The 18,739-nt window shown below is 39.5% G+C and overlaps 1 protein-coding gene across 4 annotated transcripts; it reads left to right on the forward strand.

The window, feature by feature from the left end:
- Positions 1 to 1,865: 1,865 nt before the first annotated feature.
- On the forward strand, positions 1,866 to 18,460 carry LOC124251514 (zinc finger protein 677-like). Of its 4 annotated transcripts, none has more exons than XM_046684387.1 (5): positions 1,867 to 1,902; positions 3,213 to 3,303; positions 4,338 to 4,398; positions 6,490 to 6,643; positions 15,097 to 18,460. In XM_046684387.1, exons 3-5 carry the CDS (start codon positions 4,384 to 4,386, stop codon positions 17,172 to 17,174), a joined length of 2,247 nt encoding a protein of 748 aa, XP_046540343.1. In that variant the 5' UTR covers positions 1,867 to 1,902; positions 3,213 to 3,303; positions 4,338 to 4,383; the 3' UTR covers positions 17,175 to 18,460. The 4 variants fall into 4 exon arrangements, with proteins under 4 accessions (XP_046540342.1, XP_046540343.1, XP_046540341.1 ...); XM_046684385.1 differs by having other exon boundaries at positions 1,878 to 2,257; XM_046684386.1 differs by lacking the exon at positions 3,213 to 3,303 and having other exon boundaries at positions 1,866 to 1,902.
- Positions 18,461 to 18,739: the final 279 nt, after the last annotated feature.

The raw sequence follows: 18,739 nt of genomic DNA on the forward strand, positions 1-18,739 counted from the left end.
CAATGTTATTGCAAAAATCTTATACAATAATGAACAAATAATAGCTACAAAAACTCATCTTTTTTTTTTAAGATTGGCACCTGAACTAACAACTGTTGCCAATCTTCTTTTTTTTTTTTAAAGATTGGCACCTGAGCTAGCAACTATTGCCAATCTTCTTTTTTTTTTCTGCTTTTTCTCCCCAAATCCCCCAAGTACATAGCTATATATTTTAGTTGTGGGTCCTTCTAGTTGTAGCATGTGGGATGCTGCCTCAACGTGGCCTAATGAGCAGTGCCATCTCTGCACCCAGGATCTGAGCCTGGGAAACGCTGGGCTGCCAAAGCAGAGCGAGGGAACTTAACCACTCGGCCATGGGGCTGGCCCAAAAACTCTTAAAAAGACACAAAATGAGTGTGGCTGTCCCCACGAGAGATGTTTATTCACGAATATACTGATGGATGAGTGAAGGTAAAAATTCGGAAATATGCCAAAGCTCATAAGAAAAGTTAATAAGCAGCAAAAACTACAGCGGAGATAACATTAATACTTGCTCTTTGGGAAATGGAAATTCCTATCAAAATGACAATAAAATCGTCCTATTTATTGTCCTATAGCATCATAGTAAGTAAAAAAACAAGAGAGACAGAAATCTCCATGGTAAAAATAATTAAAATAGGGTTGAATTCCTTCCTAAGGCTGATTCTCAAGCACCTAACTGTAGTCAACTTCCTACTCATTGCCTCTACAGGCGTCCCTCCGATAATGACGTGTTTGGGGTTGAAAAATTTCCTCATTGATTTTTGATGCAAACTTGTTGTGTATGGAATACACAACTCCCTGAAACGATAATAAGACAGATGTAAATTTTTGTTTCTTTAAACAACCTGCAGTCATTTCCTCACTCATTCCTGACAGAGATTTAAGCGCTAGGATGAGCAGTCACATAACAGAGAGGCTGTGAAAAACTGACTGAGTCTGCGTTGACAGGATTCACAACGTAGTAGGCACAGAATGCAATAAAATTTCCATTATATTCAATGTTGCAAGGGAGAAGTTTAGAGTCTAAGAATTCATTTAAAATTGGGATGTCTAGTACCTTGCAATTAGTAGAAACTTACATGATCATGTAACTTCGAACTTGATAAATTAAAATTTCTCCGGAATTAACAGGGCAGAGAAGTGTGAGAAGAATTTAGTAAATGGAAAAGCCTGTGTGATGATCAGTGAACATGAGAAGGAAAAATAATGGCTCTGTAGCAAGTGGTCCTGGATGGAGGTGGAGATAAAGAATATATATCACACATGCAGGACACAGGAGATCAAGTGTTGTGTCTTTACCTCAAATCCTGAGAGGAAAGGTAGTCAGCTGAAATATATGATAGTTTGGGGTGGAGGGGAGCATATTTAAAATACTTCTTGGTTAAATGGACGGAAGGATCTGGTTGGGGAGAAACGTGCACTCCTGCTCCCGCTTAATTAAATAAATTGTGGTGACTGTCCTGGGTCTCAGACTTTCCAGGATCCAACCACCGGCTGCAACCCCCGTCCCCACCTCCAGGTGCCAGCGCTCCCGCCGCCTCACTCTTAGGACACGCGTCTCTATCAAGCTTCCAGGGAAACTGTTTTCAATTTGCTCAAAGAAAAAAACCTCCGCTTCCAGGATAAGTGCCCCCTACATGTCTAATTCTGCAGGTAGCCTGGCTCCAAAGGACACCAGACAGATTCAAAGGAACCCAAAAGTAGAAAACCAGAGGTTGTTGGCCTGGAGGACAAACAGGTCTGGCACATCGCGGGGACTAAAAGGATGGCCTGACCCCGCCCCGCCGGGCCCGCCCCTTCGGCCCCGCCCCAATGCGCACGCGCGCGCGCAGTTTCCTGCAGGCCCGGAAGCAGATCGCGCGGAGCAACCGGCACGCTCGGGTCAGTGAGTCTTTCTGTTTCGTACCTGCGTTTAGCGATCGTCAAGCCCCCATCCTCCAAACCCGGGTTCGGGGGTCGCTTCATAAGTTAGGATCTCTGAACCCGCTCGTCCCTCTGGCTGTGAGTTCGTCCCTCTCGCCGCGTCGCCACATGACGCCCCGAGTCCTGTGGCTCCGCGCGGGTCCGGGAGTCGCGTCTGTCTCTGGTGAAAATCTCTCGGAGGCAGGTGCCGCCCGACCTTTCTTTCTTCTGTCCACGGAGACACCAACCGGCTGCCGCGTCGTTTTCCTGCTCAAACCCTTTGTCTGACGCCCGACTCCCCGCCCAACCGCGTGATAAAGGCCTCGCTCAGGAGGTAGATACAAGCCCTTCGTCCCCTCCAGGGAGAGCAGAGGGGGACAGAGGTGGGGAGAAAGAGGCAGGAATATATGGAGTTAGAGGGTCACCAGAAAGTTTCGGGAGAAAGAATAGCAGGAGTTGAAACAGAGGTTGCAGCAGAGGGGGGCCAACGCTCTATAGGAGGAGGAGGAATAGAGAGGGAGGGAAACAAAAGGATGCGGAGAAACAGGGAGAAACACGGAAATGGACAAAGCAGAGGAGAGAACCGGAAGGACAGAGACAAATACAGAGAACAAAACACAGTAGTGGAGAAAGTCAGGGACCCAAACCCAAGAAATATTGAGTTGATTGGATATGCGATATTAGGTTGTGAAGTAGAACTGATTTGTGGCTGTGTAACCTAATTAATTTCAGATTTGTTGAACGGTTTAAACCATGCAGAAGAGAGAGTTACAAAACCAGGTGTTTGCGATATCTGCACTTTCTAATTATTGCACCAGAAGAGAATTCCATTTGCAGCCCCTGTGCACCCTGAGGGCAGAGACTTAGCTCAGCCAATTCCAGGTCACTCTCTTCCCTTTCAAGAAATGGGGGAGGACTTTCTGTCATCTGTGGCTCATCTCATCCTTTTCTAAATGTGATATGTCCTCACACTTGTTTTAACTTTAATATTTTTAATTTCCAAAATATTATCCCTCTTAATTTTATCATTCAGATGATGATGTTTGTATGCATTCTACTCTATTATATTGGAAGTATTTTTTGATATCTGTAAATACCCACAGTATTTCACTATGCATCTGGTAAGGATGTTGATAATCTTTTAACACTGTAAACCTTGTTTAACCAGTTAGTTTTATAGTCAAGAGATTCTTTCTTCCCTGAAGTGATCTGTTAAATTAGTGACCTCTGAGCTGAAGTCTTCAACTAAGCAGATGTTCCTCTTAAGTCCTCTGTGTCTTTCTGTGCAGACGCTGAAGGATGGGCTGGATGAATGTAGAACTTTGTTCCAACAGAGCCCGTCTGTTCATGGTGAACAGATTGCTCAGAGCTCAGCTCCAGGTGACTCTCTTTCCTGTTTTCCAAGACTAATAACTATTTGTAACTTCATTTTGTAAATATTTTTCTGGAAAACAGGAAGTAAATGCTTGGGTTTGGTTAAAGCCATGAAAGAGAAGCTCCTCTTGCTCAGGAATATGTAAAGGAATCTGGAATTAGAGCAGACCCTTTCTACTGCCCTCTCCAGGTCACCACTTACACCCAGGTCTGCTCACTGAACTCAGCCCTCTGCAGGGTAACTTGGTAAACTTACTCCCCCTACTTACTCCCCCTCTGAGCCTCGGTGCACCACCTGTAACATGGAGATGATAGAGCAGACCAGGAATTCTGAGTCTGAGCAAATGGGAGCCCTGGAATGATGTTCAAAAGTGGGCATGTGTCTACATTTGGTGTTTTCTGGGAGAGGGTGCCAGTTAGAATTAGAATTTGGAATGTGTCCCGGTCCTCCAAAAAGGATGAAAACCACTAAGAAAAAGGCAGGGACAGAGGCTCAGAGACAGAGGCATGCCTCTCTTTCAGCTTCACTCTCTGCCTCCCTGTGTTTCATGGATAAATTTTAAGTTTGATTGTGTCATCTCCCGGCATTAAGCCCTGTTATGGTTCCTCCTGGTCCTCAGGACAAACAACTCCTCAGTTTATCTATAGCGGGGCGCTCTGGAGCTGGGTGGCCCTTAGAGTTGGTCCAAATTGAGGGAAGGGACAGGCTTCTGTCCCCTGCATCAACCAGGCATTGGATGCTGGCTGCCTATGGAAGAGCCAAGATTTTGGAAAGGCAGTTTCCAGCCACTTTGTGCCAACTGGACAAGGACAATGCAGTTGCAGCAGAGTGTGTGGGTTTCAGCAGGAGGGGAGGGCTTTCTGAAGAAATGGGTGAAAACTCACTTCTTGGTCCCTATATGGAGTTTACCGTCCCTGCATCCCTCCTGTTGCAGTGGGCAGCAAAGGGCCCTCTTAAGGTTCTCCCTGTGTGTGTACTTGTTGCAGAGGAAGAGGGTGTGTTGATTCTAAGCATTGAACAACATGTTTTTGTCATACAGAACAATCTAAGCTGAGAATCCCAGAGGAAGAGGAAGGAAAGAAGAAATGGCTTTTTCCAAGGTAAAAATCATGTTCTTAATGGATTGTTCTGTTTTCTCCTTCCTAAAATGCCACATTTTAATTTGTTAATCTTCTCTGTCTCTGAAGGGTCCTACCTAAAATGTTGACTTAGTGTTGTTCAGGTCACAGTACTCCCAAAGTACTACCAAGATTCAATGCAATCCCCATTAGAATTCCCACAGCCATTTTTGCACAAATAGGAAACCCAGTTTTAAACTTTATATTGAATTGGTAAGGATCCCAAATAACCAAAATAATGGTGAAAAAGAACAAAGTTGGAGGACTTGTAATTCCCACTGTCAAACCTTACTACACACCTAGAGTAATCAAAACTGTGGTTCCTGCATGAGGATAGAAATAGAAATCAAAGCAATAGAACTGAGAGTCCACACATAATCCCATACATCTGTAGTCAATTGCTTTTTCACAAGAGTGCCAAAACTTTCACTGGGAGAATAATAGTCTCTTAAATGGTGCTGGGACCACTGCATATCCACAGCAAAGAGAATGAAATTGAACCTCTGTCTTTCCCCATATAAAAAAATAATTCAAAATGAACCAAAGACTAAATGTAAGACCTAAAACTAAAAAACCATTAGATGAATCGATGGAGGCAAATCTTCCTGACCTTGGATTTGGCAGCGCATTTTTAGATATGACCCCAAGAGGAAGGAGAGAAAACAAAATAGGTAAATTTGTCTCCATCAAAATAGAAAATGTTGGTGCACTGAAGGATGCTGTCACCTAAGTGAGAACCCAATCTATCAAATGGGAGAAAATGCGAATCACATATCTGGTCAGGATCTAGTGTCCAGAGTATATGAAGAACTCTACAACTCAACAACCAAAATACAAAGAACTCAATTAAAAAATGACCAAAGGATTTTAATAGATGTTTCTCTATAGAAGATGGACAATGGCCAATAAGCACATGAAAAGATGTTCAATGAAATTAGTCGTCAGGAAAATGCAAAATCAAAGCCACAATAAAATATAGTTTCACACCCACTAAGATGAGTATAAGAAAACAGAAAATAACTAGTGTTGGTGAGGATGTGTAGATATTAGAATCCTGATACCTTGCTGGAAAATGTTACTACTGTGGAATACAGTGTGGAGATCCTTATAAAAATAAGCCACATAACCCAGTAATTCCTCTGCTAGGTATATACTCAACAAAACTGAAAACAGATATGCAAACACATGTTCAAAGCAATACTGTCAACATTAGCCAAGAGGTGGTGACAGCTCAAATGTCAACAAAAGGATGCGTGAATGAATGAAATGTGGTATAGTCATAGAATGAAATTATTCAACCACAAAAAGGAGTGTAGTCCTGGTACATACTACACCGTGGATGAACCACAAGTAGTATTCTAAGTGAAAGAAGCCAGACACAAAAGATCACACATTGCATGCCATTCCATTGATATGAAAATATCTAGAATAGGTAAATCCATAGAGACAGAAAGCACATTAGTGATTCCCAGGGACTGGGGAGAGGGGAATGGGACCAACTGCTTAATGGGTAATGGATTTCCTTTGCGATGATAAAGATGTTTTTGACCTACGTAGAGGTGATGTTTCTACAACATTGTGAATGTACTAAATGCCACTGAATTGTAGTCTAAAATTGCCAACTTTATATTATGTGAATTTCACCTCACTTAAAAAAAAATCAGAGAAATAAACTTGTTCAAAATTATCTTACATGGGGCTGGCCCAGTGGCGCAGCGGTTAAGTGCACACTTCTGCTTCTGCAGCCCGGGGTTGACTGTTTTGGATCCTGGGTGCCGACATGGTACTGCTTGGCAAGCCATGCTGTGGCAGGCGTCCCACATATAAAGTAGAGGAAGATGGGCACGGATGTTAGCTCAGGGCCAGTCTTCCTCAGCAAAAAGAGGAGGATGGGCAGCAGATGTTAGCTCAGGGCTAGTCTTCCTTAAAAAAAAAAAAAAAATTTATCTTACATGGATCTGTGAGAGCACTCACTGCAGCCAAGTCAGTCCTTACACATGTCTGCTTCTCTCATTTTGTGTCACGATAAGAGCCCTCTCCCTGTCCAAGTGGTGAAATGTGCTTTCCTTTCAGGGACAGTTGATGTTCAGGGACGTGGCCATCGAATTCTCTCAGGAGGAGTGGGAGTGCCTGGACCCCACTCAGAGGGCCTTGTACAGGGACGTGATGCTGGAGAACTGCAGGAACCTGCTCTCCCTGGGTGAGGAGAGCTGCCCTCCAGAAATTGGTAACTACTGTTGTACATCCTTGCGTTTTCCCTTGTGAGTCTCCTGGGAGCCCCGGACTTGCTTGTCTGAGTTTCAAAATCCCTGTTCTTAAGAGAGTGATTGAAGCTTTTTTCATTCAGGATGGAAAGCCTTCATAATGTGGCATATGGACTCTAAATTCCCCTTTCTTCAAAAGTTCTACCTGTTTTGTGCTTTGATTAGTGGTGGTTTCAGAACATTAGTAGTCAGAGAACCTTCTGGAAAATTTTAAAAATATCTGATTCTATGTTTTTACCCTTGTGCATTTCATCCAGTAGTTCTTGGAGAGAGCTAGATACCTGCGTACTGAAAATAACCCCTTAGCATTCAGAAGGAGGCAGTCAGTTGACTGACTGTTGAAATACTTTTCTAGACCCATCTATAATGTCCTCTCTTCTTAGCTGAACAAAGAGCTGGGAATGTGTTCTGGAAAAGCATAGCATATCCTGTTCCGTTTTTCTTTGTAAGTTGAAACCTCTCTTCAGTAGAATGTTACATCTATTTTGGAGCAAGGGAAACAGTGCTGGACCTCAGAGTGAAGGGAAAATAGGAAAAAATACAGACAGATGGGAATGTATGGAGATGTGAGCACAAGTAAGAGCTCAGATAGATTGGTTCAGAGTAAGCTGCCCCATTAAATATTGTTTGGAAAACTCTTCTCAATTTGGAAAGATCTTTGGGAAAATAAAGTTTATTTCTTATGAGTTCTCAAAAGGAATTTCCTCCCACACAGACACTTACCACTCTGTTACGCAAATGTGTAAAGTTTTAAACTCGCACCATACCATGATGCTCCAGCTCTAGCAGAGGCAGGCAAAGACTTTATCATGCCATACGACACACTATTATCTGGCCCCCCGACCACTTTGGTCCCTCCCTTGGAGGGAGGCCAAGATGACTGTCTCTAAAGAGTCTTCTTTCTTCTTGATCTCTCTTGGTTCTCAGTCCATACAGATCAGAGCTGAGGCCTCGGTAGTCCTGAGCCCATGACCTGTTCAGCTTCCATTCACATTTCACATCCTTGGGAGGACTTCTCAGGAGATAGACAAACAAAATAGCTTCTTTTCCATTGTATCTGAGTTTCCATGAAACTCCCTGGGCTGTGTCAAGCCCTATCTGCCTGTTCAGGCCCCCTAGCCATCTCTTCCTTTCTCTTTTTGTCACATGTTTGAGAAGAGGAATGGAATTTGAGATTCTTAAAAAGATTTTAAGATTTGAGATTGTTTGACACTCTGACTGAGCAGTAATATAAAGACTAGACGCTTGGATCCTCTCTTTGGTCCCCATTGCTTCATGGGAGTATATCTCAGTCTTTCAGGAGCTCACCCCACAGCCTGTAGTCACAGCACACTGCCCCTTCTCAAGAGCCCCACAAATTCTGACTCTCTTATTTTAGTCCCATATCTTATATTTTTCTCCCTCCTACTCTTCTCCCTGTCAGGGAACATAAGAAAGACCTTGGTCTTCCTGATTTATTATTGTCCTAAGATTTTACCTCTGAAACTTGCTTTTGAAGTACACATTCCAAGGGTCTGAAGTGTCATTCTCTTTTTCTGTTGAGATAACTCATCTTCAGGCGATGGACAACTTCTGGTGGACTCTCCCATGGAGGGTGTTTACTGGCTAACAGAAAGTTGTTGTGGGAGAACACTGATTAATATGTTACACATGCATCCTCTGACATACAGAAGTGCCTCTTGAAGCCACTGGGTAGTGGTCAGCATGTCCCAGGATACTGAGGTAGAAAGTATTAGGAGAGCCTGACTAATAAATGTTTTCAGTTGTCCTGTTTTTTGAGGAGTTTAACAGTGTCTCCAAAGGGCAGTATGACAATATTGATCAGACATAATGTGATCATCTCCTTTGAGCCGGCAATAAATGAAAAGTCTAGGAACTTAACCTATGAAGAACACTGTTAAAGTTCACAACCTAATTTCTATGAGAATGGTGACTAAATTGCTGTTTATTCCACATTGTTTCTCCCATGTGTGTGCTCTTGTTCATTCACCTTCAACAAATATGATTTTGACACATTAAGGAAGTTTATAAAGTTGAATGATGCCTATATTTTTTAAGTCTACTGTAATTTGTTTAAGCCACCGCTTGTTTCATCTGGCAAATTTCTTTGCTATAACTGACCTTGTTTTCTATTTATTTAATCAGTTCCATATTTTTGATGATCCTCTCAGTGTTCTTTGTTTTGTACCTATAATTTGGGGCTGTGGGGTCATGGAATGAATATTGTTTTAGGTTTTTTATGAGATTTCTTCCTCAAGTGATTATGACTCAACGTTACCTCCCTCAAAACCAGTATAACCTCCAGAAGTTTTTGAAAAGATGTGTCTTAGTTATTCTTTTTACTTCTGTTTCATATTACTCTGTGCTTAGTAGTAACACACTTTTCTTTTGACGGTTTTTTGAGCAGTTTTCGTTTCACAGAAAAATTGGGCAAAGGGTACAGAGATTTCCCGTGTATTTCCTGCCCCACACATGCAGGCCCTCCCCATTATCAACATCCACACCAGTGTGCTACATTTGTTATCATTCAGGAACCTACACTGACACATCATTATCACCCAAAGTCCACATTTACCTTAGAGTTCACTCTTGGTGTTGTACATCGTATGGGTTGGACCCATGTACGGTGACACATATCTACCATAATAGTATCATACAGAGTAATATCATTGCCCTGAAAATCCTCCATGCTGTGATTGTTCATCTTTCCCTCCCTCCTAACTCCTGCAACCAGGGATCTCTTTACCTTCTCCATATGCCTTTTCCAGGATGTCATATAGTTGGAATGAGCAGTAGATAGCCCTTTCAGATTTTCTTCTGCCACTTAGTTATTTTCATTTCAGTTTTTTCCATATCTGTTCATGGCTCGATAGCTTATTTCTTTTGAGTACTGGATAATACTTCCATTATCTGGATGAACCTCAGTTTATTTCTCAGCTCACCTACTAAAGGACATCTTGGTTGTTTCCAGGTTTTGGCAATTATGGATACAGCTGCTGTAAACATGTGCAAGTTTTATGTGGAAATAAGTTTTCAGCTCATTTGGGTAAATACCAAGGAGGATGATTGCTACATCGTGGTGTTAGAATATGTTCAGTTTTGTAAGAAACTTCTGTCTTCCAATGTTGCTGTACCAGTTTGCATTCCCACCACCAGTGAATGAGAGTTCTTCCTGCTCTACTTCCTTGCCAGTATTTGGTGGTGTCAGTGTTCTAGATTTTGTCTAGTCTCATACATGTGTCTTGGTATCCCATTTTTTTTACATACTTTCCTTAATTAAATCTGTTGGATTTTTTTAAACTGAGAATTTTTGGTGTCTTAAAAACACTTTTTTTAATTAAGTTACTTAGCTACAGAAATACAATTCAGTTGATTTGCCATAGTTTTTTTTTTTAATATAAAATACACTGTAATTCACCCAGTGTATGTAGTTTTCAAAAAATAACTTTTGGATTTTACTTTAATGTAACATTATATTTTTTTGCTACAAACAACTTATTCTAATACTTATTGTCCTTGTCTAGATTCATCATGCACATCTTAGTCTACTAACTTAATATTTAAATATCTCAGTTTATTTGATGGAAAACTTAGGCAATTTTTTACACTCCATGGTTCTCTCATTACTACTGCTTCTGAGACTTTTGTTTCCCAGACAATTTTTGAAGTTCTTAGAATTACCTATTTCAGCTAACCCATGAAGTCTGTTTTGTTCCCTGTCCTCCTTTTCAACTGAATTCCATAAAAAGTCACTGGTCCTTGTTAACACACATCCCACTGCTGTCCTCTTATTCTGGATATTGCTGGATACTTATTTTGCTGACCACGTCTGCATGTAGACCTTTGCCGTAGATCACCATGGAAATGCCAAAAATTGTTTCTGCACTTAAATGCTGCTACCAACACCATTTTTCCATCCCAGCCATTCTGTGCTCCAGGTCATTTAGTCATACCCCTTGAGATACTGCTTTCTGATGATGTTTGTGAAGTTAGAATTCATTACTTTTGGATAAGTGCATATTAATTTCTATTAATGCATAATGATAACTGTATATCTCTAATACATGTAGTAAGAGCACTTCTCATGTGCTGTCTCCTGTATGTCTCGGACTGTAAAATTAAAGGATCCAAAGATATGATTTCTTTTCTTTTTTTTCCCATTCTTTATGTTTATGATATGTTTGTTATGATAAAATATATGTAACATAACATTTACTATCGTAACCATTTTAAAGTGGCATTAAGTACATTTATATTGTTGTGCAGCCATCACCACCATCCCTCTCCAGAACTTTTTCATGTTCCCACACTGAACTGCTGTGCCCGTTAAAGAATAACTTTAGGGGCTCGCCCCGTGGCCGAGTGGTTAAGTTCGCGCGCTCCACTGCAAGCAGCCCAGTGTTTCATTGGTTCGAATCCTGGGCGCGGACATGGCACTGCTCATCAAACCACACTGAGGCAGCGTCCCACATGCCACAACTAGAAGGACCCACAACGAAGAATATACAACTATGTACTGGGGGGCTTTGGGGAGAAAAAGGAAAAAATAAAATCTTTAAAAAAAAAAAAAAAGAATAACTTTAATTATTCCCCCCTCCCCTGAATGTCCTGGCAACTGACATTTGACTTTCTGTCTCTCTGAATTTGACTAGATAGCTCACCTAAGTGAAATCATACAATATTTGTCCTTTTGTGACTGGCTTATTTCACTTAGCATAATGCCTTCAAAGTTCTTTATGTTGTGGCATGTGTTACAATATCCTTTCTTTTTAAGGCTGAATAATAAAGTCAGGGTTTTGTCTGTTAAGAATAAATCATACACACAGGACCTAAAGAACTATCAGTTAATAAAAAAGAAAAAGAATGTAAAATATTATGGACTTTAAAGAAAGTAACATAAACCCATAATGTACTGCTTCTCTGCCTTATGACAAAGTTAGTATTTTCAACATTTATCTTAAAACTCCTAATGTTGCTTGGGTAAGTAGAATTCAGTAGGAGATTAAAAATAAAAAGAATGGCTGGGCAATAGCTAGAACCCATCATGTATACTGTAGCTACTTCTCATGATTCTTGCCTTTGTTTCCCTTTATCACGGTTTTTTCTGCTCCCATTTCCGTTTCCCTCTTATAGGGAAAGTAAAACAAAACCCTGTTTCCTCTCTCCTAGGAATGGCCATTTTATGGAACTGTTCACAATTTAAAAAGCAGATGAGTTGAACATTTTGCTCTGACTCTATAAAACAAAAGCCTAAACAAACTGCAGTACATTCTATTTGAGTATAATGTGTGCTTTTTTAGGGGGAGTGAGGACAGGAAGGAGAGTGGAGTGGTTGGGGTGGGTCATGGTCCTTGAGAAGGATGTGTATCGGAAAGATTCTCTTGTTATTCTGGGACCATACAGAGAACTCACCTATCAGAATGTGTTCTTGAATGACTACTACATGCTGGATGCTGCGCTATGCACCGGGGATATAGTGGTGAACACCTAGTCATGGCACCTGCCCTCACAGAGTGCACAGACTAGCAGAGGAGATAGTTCTAGAGCAATTATAATACAGTGATGTGTGCTAGTAGGGGAGGGGGTAAAGGGAGGAAGGAGTACGGGCAGCTAGAGGAGAATATAAGTGGAGCATCTAACCCCAACTTGAGGGATCCAGGCAGGCTTCTCAAAGGAAGTGATAACAGACATGAACCCTAAACAACAAGCAGGAGTTGCATGGAAAGAGGTATACAGGGTGTGTTGTATGCAAAGAGGACTGCAAGTGCTAAATTCCAGAGGTGAGAGAGAGGGCAGTGAATTCAGAGAACTGAGGAGTCTGATTGGTCTACTTATCTGTGCATCCTCTCTCCTGACCCCATCTCCCACTGTCCCTTCCTTCCAAAACTTTCCCATGTACCCTCCTGTTTCATCCTTAACATCTTGGCTGAATGCTCCCTCAGCTTCCTTGAATGAATGGTCACAGTTGACTTTTCTCTCTCTTTTCCTCCCTTCTCATCATCACCACATTCAGCCAATGACTGAAATCCTGTGGATATTTTCTTGTGAAGGAAAATTGTCAGACTTTGAATTGGGCAAAAAGATTACTGGGTATCCTTGCCCAGGGCACCATTCCCAGTTTATGTGAGCCTTTCCTTGTTTCTGAAATATTTACAACTCTAAAATTGTAGCACGCATCTAGTAATGCAACTCATTCTTGTCCATAGAAATGCAAGTCAGTTGTATCTGTTGAGTGCAATTGATTATTAATGCCCTAATATTTACCAGTTTTGCCCCTAATTACAGATTCATTCAGCATTTCAGCATTCCTTATTGCCAACATATATGTGTGTTCTTTGAATTTTCCTTCTAACATCTTATTGGTTCCTTCATTCATTAAATAAAATCTTTGACACGTTCATTTTATGTGTGTATCAATCATTATTTTAGCCTTTAAAAAGGATCCTTTAACATCCTGAATATCTCTTTGAATTTGTTCACTTCTCTCCATTGCAATAACTCTTTCTAGCACAGGTCATCATCATCTTTGCCTAGATTATTTTAACAATTCTCTAATTTTATCCTTTCTCCAGTCTCTCCATGCTATTCCATTCTCTCCATAGCCAGAGTGCTTTTTCTAGCATGTAATTCCAAACATACTACTCAACTTTGTGAAATCTTCTGCTCCTAGAATAAAGTCCAACCCTCCTGGCATGATTTACTTCTCTAGCCTAATGTGTGATACAGCCCTGCAGTTCACCAAAAATATGATTTCAAATAATTAGAATATTGCAGCAAAAGAGACTCTCATATTTTTATATAACAAGGACATTTTGACTAATAAATTTAATGTGTCAAAATTGATAAATTTCTATTTTGAAAAATATGTAATGTAGTTCATAAGTTATATTCTACCAAATATAATCACATCCCCAAAGAGCTGAAACTGGCAAAAGCCTCCTGCTAACTTTGTTTCCAGCATACAACCTATGTGACCCCCAGTCAGAGATCATCATCCAGCACCCATGGTCACCCTCCATTGCGGGACCCTTGAGAGGGTTTTATTGCATCCATATAAGTTTGTAGAAAGTGGATTCATCCATTCTTGTCTTGGTGGTCATTTCCAGGTTTTTGCTGTTGGGTCTTACTGAGAACATTCTTGTATGTGTCTTCTGGAACATATATATGACTCTGTTGAATATATGGCTAGAAATAGAATTTGCGGGATATTCAGTTTGACCATTGTTAGAGCAAACATTGGAGTAAATTAAACATACATTCTTTCCATAATACTACACTATCTCCATTTTTAATCTCTTCCTTGTTTGCCTCATCCCCATAGTGTAGTTCCTATAGAATGAGTCAGTATTATGCCTCTTGCTAAATGATTTCCTCTCTTTTTCCAAGCTCAGGATTTTAACTGCCTTAGCACAGTCATATTCCCATAGATTTGCAAGCATAAGGACTGCTCCCGCATTGCCCATTAGTCTGCCCTTTACTCTTCCTGTTCTAAATCCCAGTCCTGGCCTTTCCCCAGTTCTTGCACTGATGTAAGTGAGCTATACTGCACCTTTGTGTGTATTAAGTTTGAGTACCGGGGCACCCCAGTATCCACAGGACCCGCCCCTCCCCACACTGCATACATTGCACTATATCTTGTATGTTCCCTTTTCGTAATTTTTTCTATATTAATGAGTTTTTTTGACTGTAGGTAAGTTTTCAAAGCACATCCTACATACTTTACACATTTTTTGACCTCTTAACTAGATAATTAAATGATACCCCATAGTTACAGGTTGATCTTTGTACAGTGTGTTATATAACTGCAGGCATGAAATCATAATTGAGATTTCAGACATTCTTCCCTGATTCTTAATCTTTATAATAATATATGTTTACCTGAAACTCATATTTCAAAATTCACTGATTCTAAACATATTTTTCCTTTTTCCTATTGTTTGCTCCTTCTGGAATGTAAATTATTTCTTTATTTCTTTTAGGAAGAATTCTTTAGGGTTCCGGAGACTGTTAATTTGTATGACTGATTACTCATTATCTTATGGGCTATATTTATCATGGGTTACGAAAATGTTTTATTTATTATTGTGATATGCAGTTTTTTTCAGTATCTTTTTCTTGCATCCTACCAACACACCTTATTATAAGGATTAAGAATTAGAGAGGACTCCCTAACTATGGAGTATCATTTATTTACCTGGTTATATCACCATACAATAGGTATAGTGTATAATGTGTGCTTTGAAAATTTATTATCAAAGGTCAGAGAAAATATAGAAAAAATTATAAAAAAATTTAAGTAATCTGTATATCACAATGGTGTTTGAAGAGAATCCTTCAGAAATTTCATAACTATATTTATTTTTGTACAATGATCTAATTCAGTCTAAAATATTTCTCTTCCAACTCTACTTCATAGGAAGGCTTTCTGCTGGATTTTCAATAAAGGAATTATCACCAAGAGAGGACATTGAGAAAAGAGAATTATACCATTTAATGATATCAGAAAGCAATGAGAGGCATGACATCAACAATTTTGACCTCAAGGAAGTCTGGGAAAATATTCATGAGCATCAGAATGAATGGGGATATGATGGGAGAAATTACAAAGGAGTGCCTTTGACTCATAACAAAAATTTCATTTGTAGAATAGATTGGCAACATAATAAATCCTCAGTTAACTTTCTACAAAAGCAGAGTGTTTCTATAAAAAATGATGCATACCAGTATTTCATGCATGATGAGCCATTTACAAAGAATTTGTTAAAACTGAAAAATAACATAAGCGATGCTGGAAACAAGTATAGAAAGTGTTTGGAAAACAGAACTGGATTAAGTGGGCAGACACAAGTGGCTGAACTGCAGAGATTTCAAACTGAAGAGAAAATTTATAAATGCTGTCAAGTCAAGAAGTCTGTCAACAATGGTTCCTCAGTTTCACCATTTCAAAGCGTTCCTCCTAGTGTCAAAAACATTTGTAATACATATAGAAAGTTGTTTAAATATCCTTTGTTACCTGCACAGTACAGGACAAAACACATTAGAAGAGAATCTTGCAAATATAATCAAAGTGGGAAGACTTTTAGCAAACACTTAAACCTCATGAATCATGAGACAGTTCATTCTGGACAGAGACCATTCAAAGGTAATGAGTGTGGCAAAGCTTTTAATCAGTGCTTGAAACTTAAGAGACATCAGAGACTCCATACAGGAGAAAAACCATATAAATGTGATGTAGGTGGTAAAATCTGTCGTCAAAATTCGAACCTTGCAATTCATCAGAGAATGGATACTGGCGAGAAACCTTACAAATGTAATCAATGTGGCAGAACCTTTGCTGAGCGTTCAAGCCTTACTCAACATAAGAGAATCCATACTGGAGACAAACCTTATGAATGTAATCAGTGTGACAAATCTTTTACCAGATTTCTAAGCCTTAGAAGACATCAGAAAATCCATACTGGAGAGAAACCTTACAAATGCAATGAGTGTGGCAAAACCTTTATAGCAGGTTCATATCTTACTCGTCATAAGAAAATCCATACTGGAGAGAAACCTTACAAATGTAATGAATGTAGTAAGGTCTTTAGTCAAAAGTCAGACCTTGCAATTCATCAGAGAATTCATACTGGTGAAAAACCTTACAAATGTGATGAATGTGGCAAAGCCTTTGCTGGGCATTCAAGCCTTACTTGGCATAAGAGAATCCATACTGGAGGGAAACCATACAAATGTAATGAGTGTAGCAAAGCATTTACGGAGAGTTCATATCTTACTCGACATCAGAAAATCCATACTGGAGAGAAACCTTACAAATGTAATGTGTGTGGCAAATCCTTTAGAGAGCGTTTATATCTTACTCGACATAAGAAAATTCATACTGGAGAGAAACCTTACAAATGTAATGAATGTGCAAAGGTCTTTAGTCATAAGTCAAACCTTACAGTTCATCAGAGAATTCATACTGGTGAGAAACCTTACAAATGTAATGAATGTGGCAAGGTGTTCAGTCATAAGTCAAATCTTGCAATTCATCAGAGAATTCATACTTGTGAGGAACCTTGCAAAAACAAATGTGTAAAATCTGTGACCCAGTTTGCAAACCTTAGAGAACATCAAGAAATCCATCCTAGAGAGAGGCCTTATGAATGTAATCAGTGTGACAGATCTTTTACCCGCTCTACAAACCTTAGAAGACATCAGAAAATCCACACTGGGGAGAAACCTTACAAATGTAATGTGTGTGGCAAAGCCTTTTGTGAAAGTTCTTATCTTACTCGACATCAGAAAATCCATACTGGAGAGAAACCTTATAAATGTAATGAGTGTGGCAGAGCTTTTGCCCAATTTTCAAGCCTTACTAGGCATCAGAAAACATATACTGGAAAGAAACATTATAAACTTAATATAAGAGGCACTGTTTTTATTCAAAGCTCAAGCTTTGGGGATCATCAGAAAATTCATGGCAGAAAAAACCCTTACAAATATAATGATTGAGACAAAACTTATGCAAGTGTTCAAACCTTACTCAACATCAGAGACTCAATCATGGAGGGAAACCATATAATAGTAATGTATGTGGCAAAGCTGGTAACCAGGTCTCATATCTCACTTGATATCAGAATATACATCTCTGAGAGAAACCACACAAATGTAATGTATGGCAAGGCTTATCCAAAGTTTAAGGCTTGTGGAACATAACAGAATTCTTACTAGAGAACACTTAGAAATGTAATGAGTGTGATCAGCTTTATCAAAAATGTACAATGTTGTGGTCATGCAAGAATTTGTAAAAGATGGAAACCATACAAATATTTAAAGGCCTTTAAGCAATGACCACGTGATAGACCAAGGAATTCATACACCAAGGACAGAAATATTACAAATATAAGGAAGCTGATAAATTGTTTAACCATTTCAGTGGACTGCACATAAGAATATTCATACTAGAGGGAACTAAGTCTGTTAGTTTTGAAGATTAACCAATCTCAGATGTTAAATTCCACAGAGAATTAAAATGTTAAAATTATTTGTGACTCATGAGATGATTGTCCATGGGACAAACACATCTGTGGAAAGGTCTAACTTCAGTTTTAAAAATGTTTTTATTGTTTGAGGTTTCTTGAAGAGACTACATTATTATTGATGAGTTACAACCTCATTTCAAACCTGTTGATGTTATGCTTTCATTATATCCTTTTCATTTGTCACCAGGATGGTCTCAGGGAAGGGATTGGCAGTATGAAAGGATATACTTCATTAGGTTGAGTTTCTTCATATCCATGGAACCTGGGAAAACTTTGACACTGGTGTTAAGTTGTAATATGGTATAAATTTGAGATCGTGGGGAGTGGCAGAGAACAGATGTAAAGCTATTATCTAAATTATCATGCTAGCTGTGGCCTCAGCCCCTTCTCTAGGTTTGTTGGTGTGACTGTGGGCCTTCTTTGATGAGTATAGGAAAGGCTTGCTCTGCTAGATGATCACAAAACCGAGTAGGCCAAGGCATTGAGAAGATGACATTTTCATGTGAAGAGAATGATGGGTTACTAGGGATGGCATATGTGGTTTAAAAAAAAAATGGAGGGGGAATGATAGTCTCCCTCTCTTTTGAAAGGTAATAGGTGTAGATTAATGAAAATTGTCTTATTTTTGGTAACTGAACAGACAATAGCACAGTTTAATCATAAGAACCAGGGAAGAGTGTGCTTGTAAAGGATTCAAGTTTGGCACTGGAATTGCATTTTCATGTCCCTTTGTTTATTATGTATTATACTTTCATATCTAAATAAGTAAAGTGTAATTTTTTTTTGTAACCCTGAATGAATCATGTACCTTCTGTTAACCCAAGCATCTTCCACTTCATTGGGGTGCTTCATAAGGAACACTAATGATACCTCATTAGGCTCTCTAGGTTGAATGGCATCTATAATAATTTCTTTCCCTGTTAGATTCATACAACTTAAGGTTTTGGAAATATGTATTGATAATTTGCATATGAGTTAGCTCCATAGTGTAGTTCAGATTATTTTTGTGGCTATAATGAAAATACCATCACAGTG

This window comes from Equus quagga, chromosome 13 (assembly GCF_021613505.1).
Source record: "Equus quagga isolate Etosha38 chromosome 13, UCLA_HA_Equagga_1.0, whole genome shotgun sequence".
NCBI lineage: Eukaryota > Metazoa > Chordata > Mammalia > Perissodactyla > Equidae > Equus > Equus quagga.

Coding starts and splice junctions, on each gene's coding strand:
- LOC124251514 (XM_046684386.1), top strand. Junction 6,644..15,096: donor GAGCTGCCCTCCAGAAATTG/GTAACTACTGTT, acceptor TCTACTTCATAG/GAAGGCTTTCTGCTGGATTT.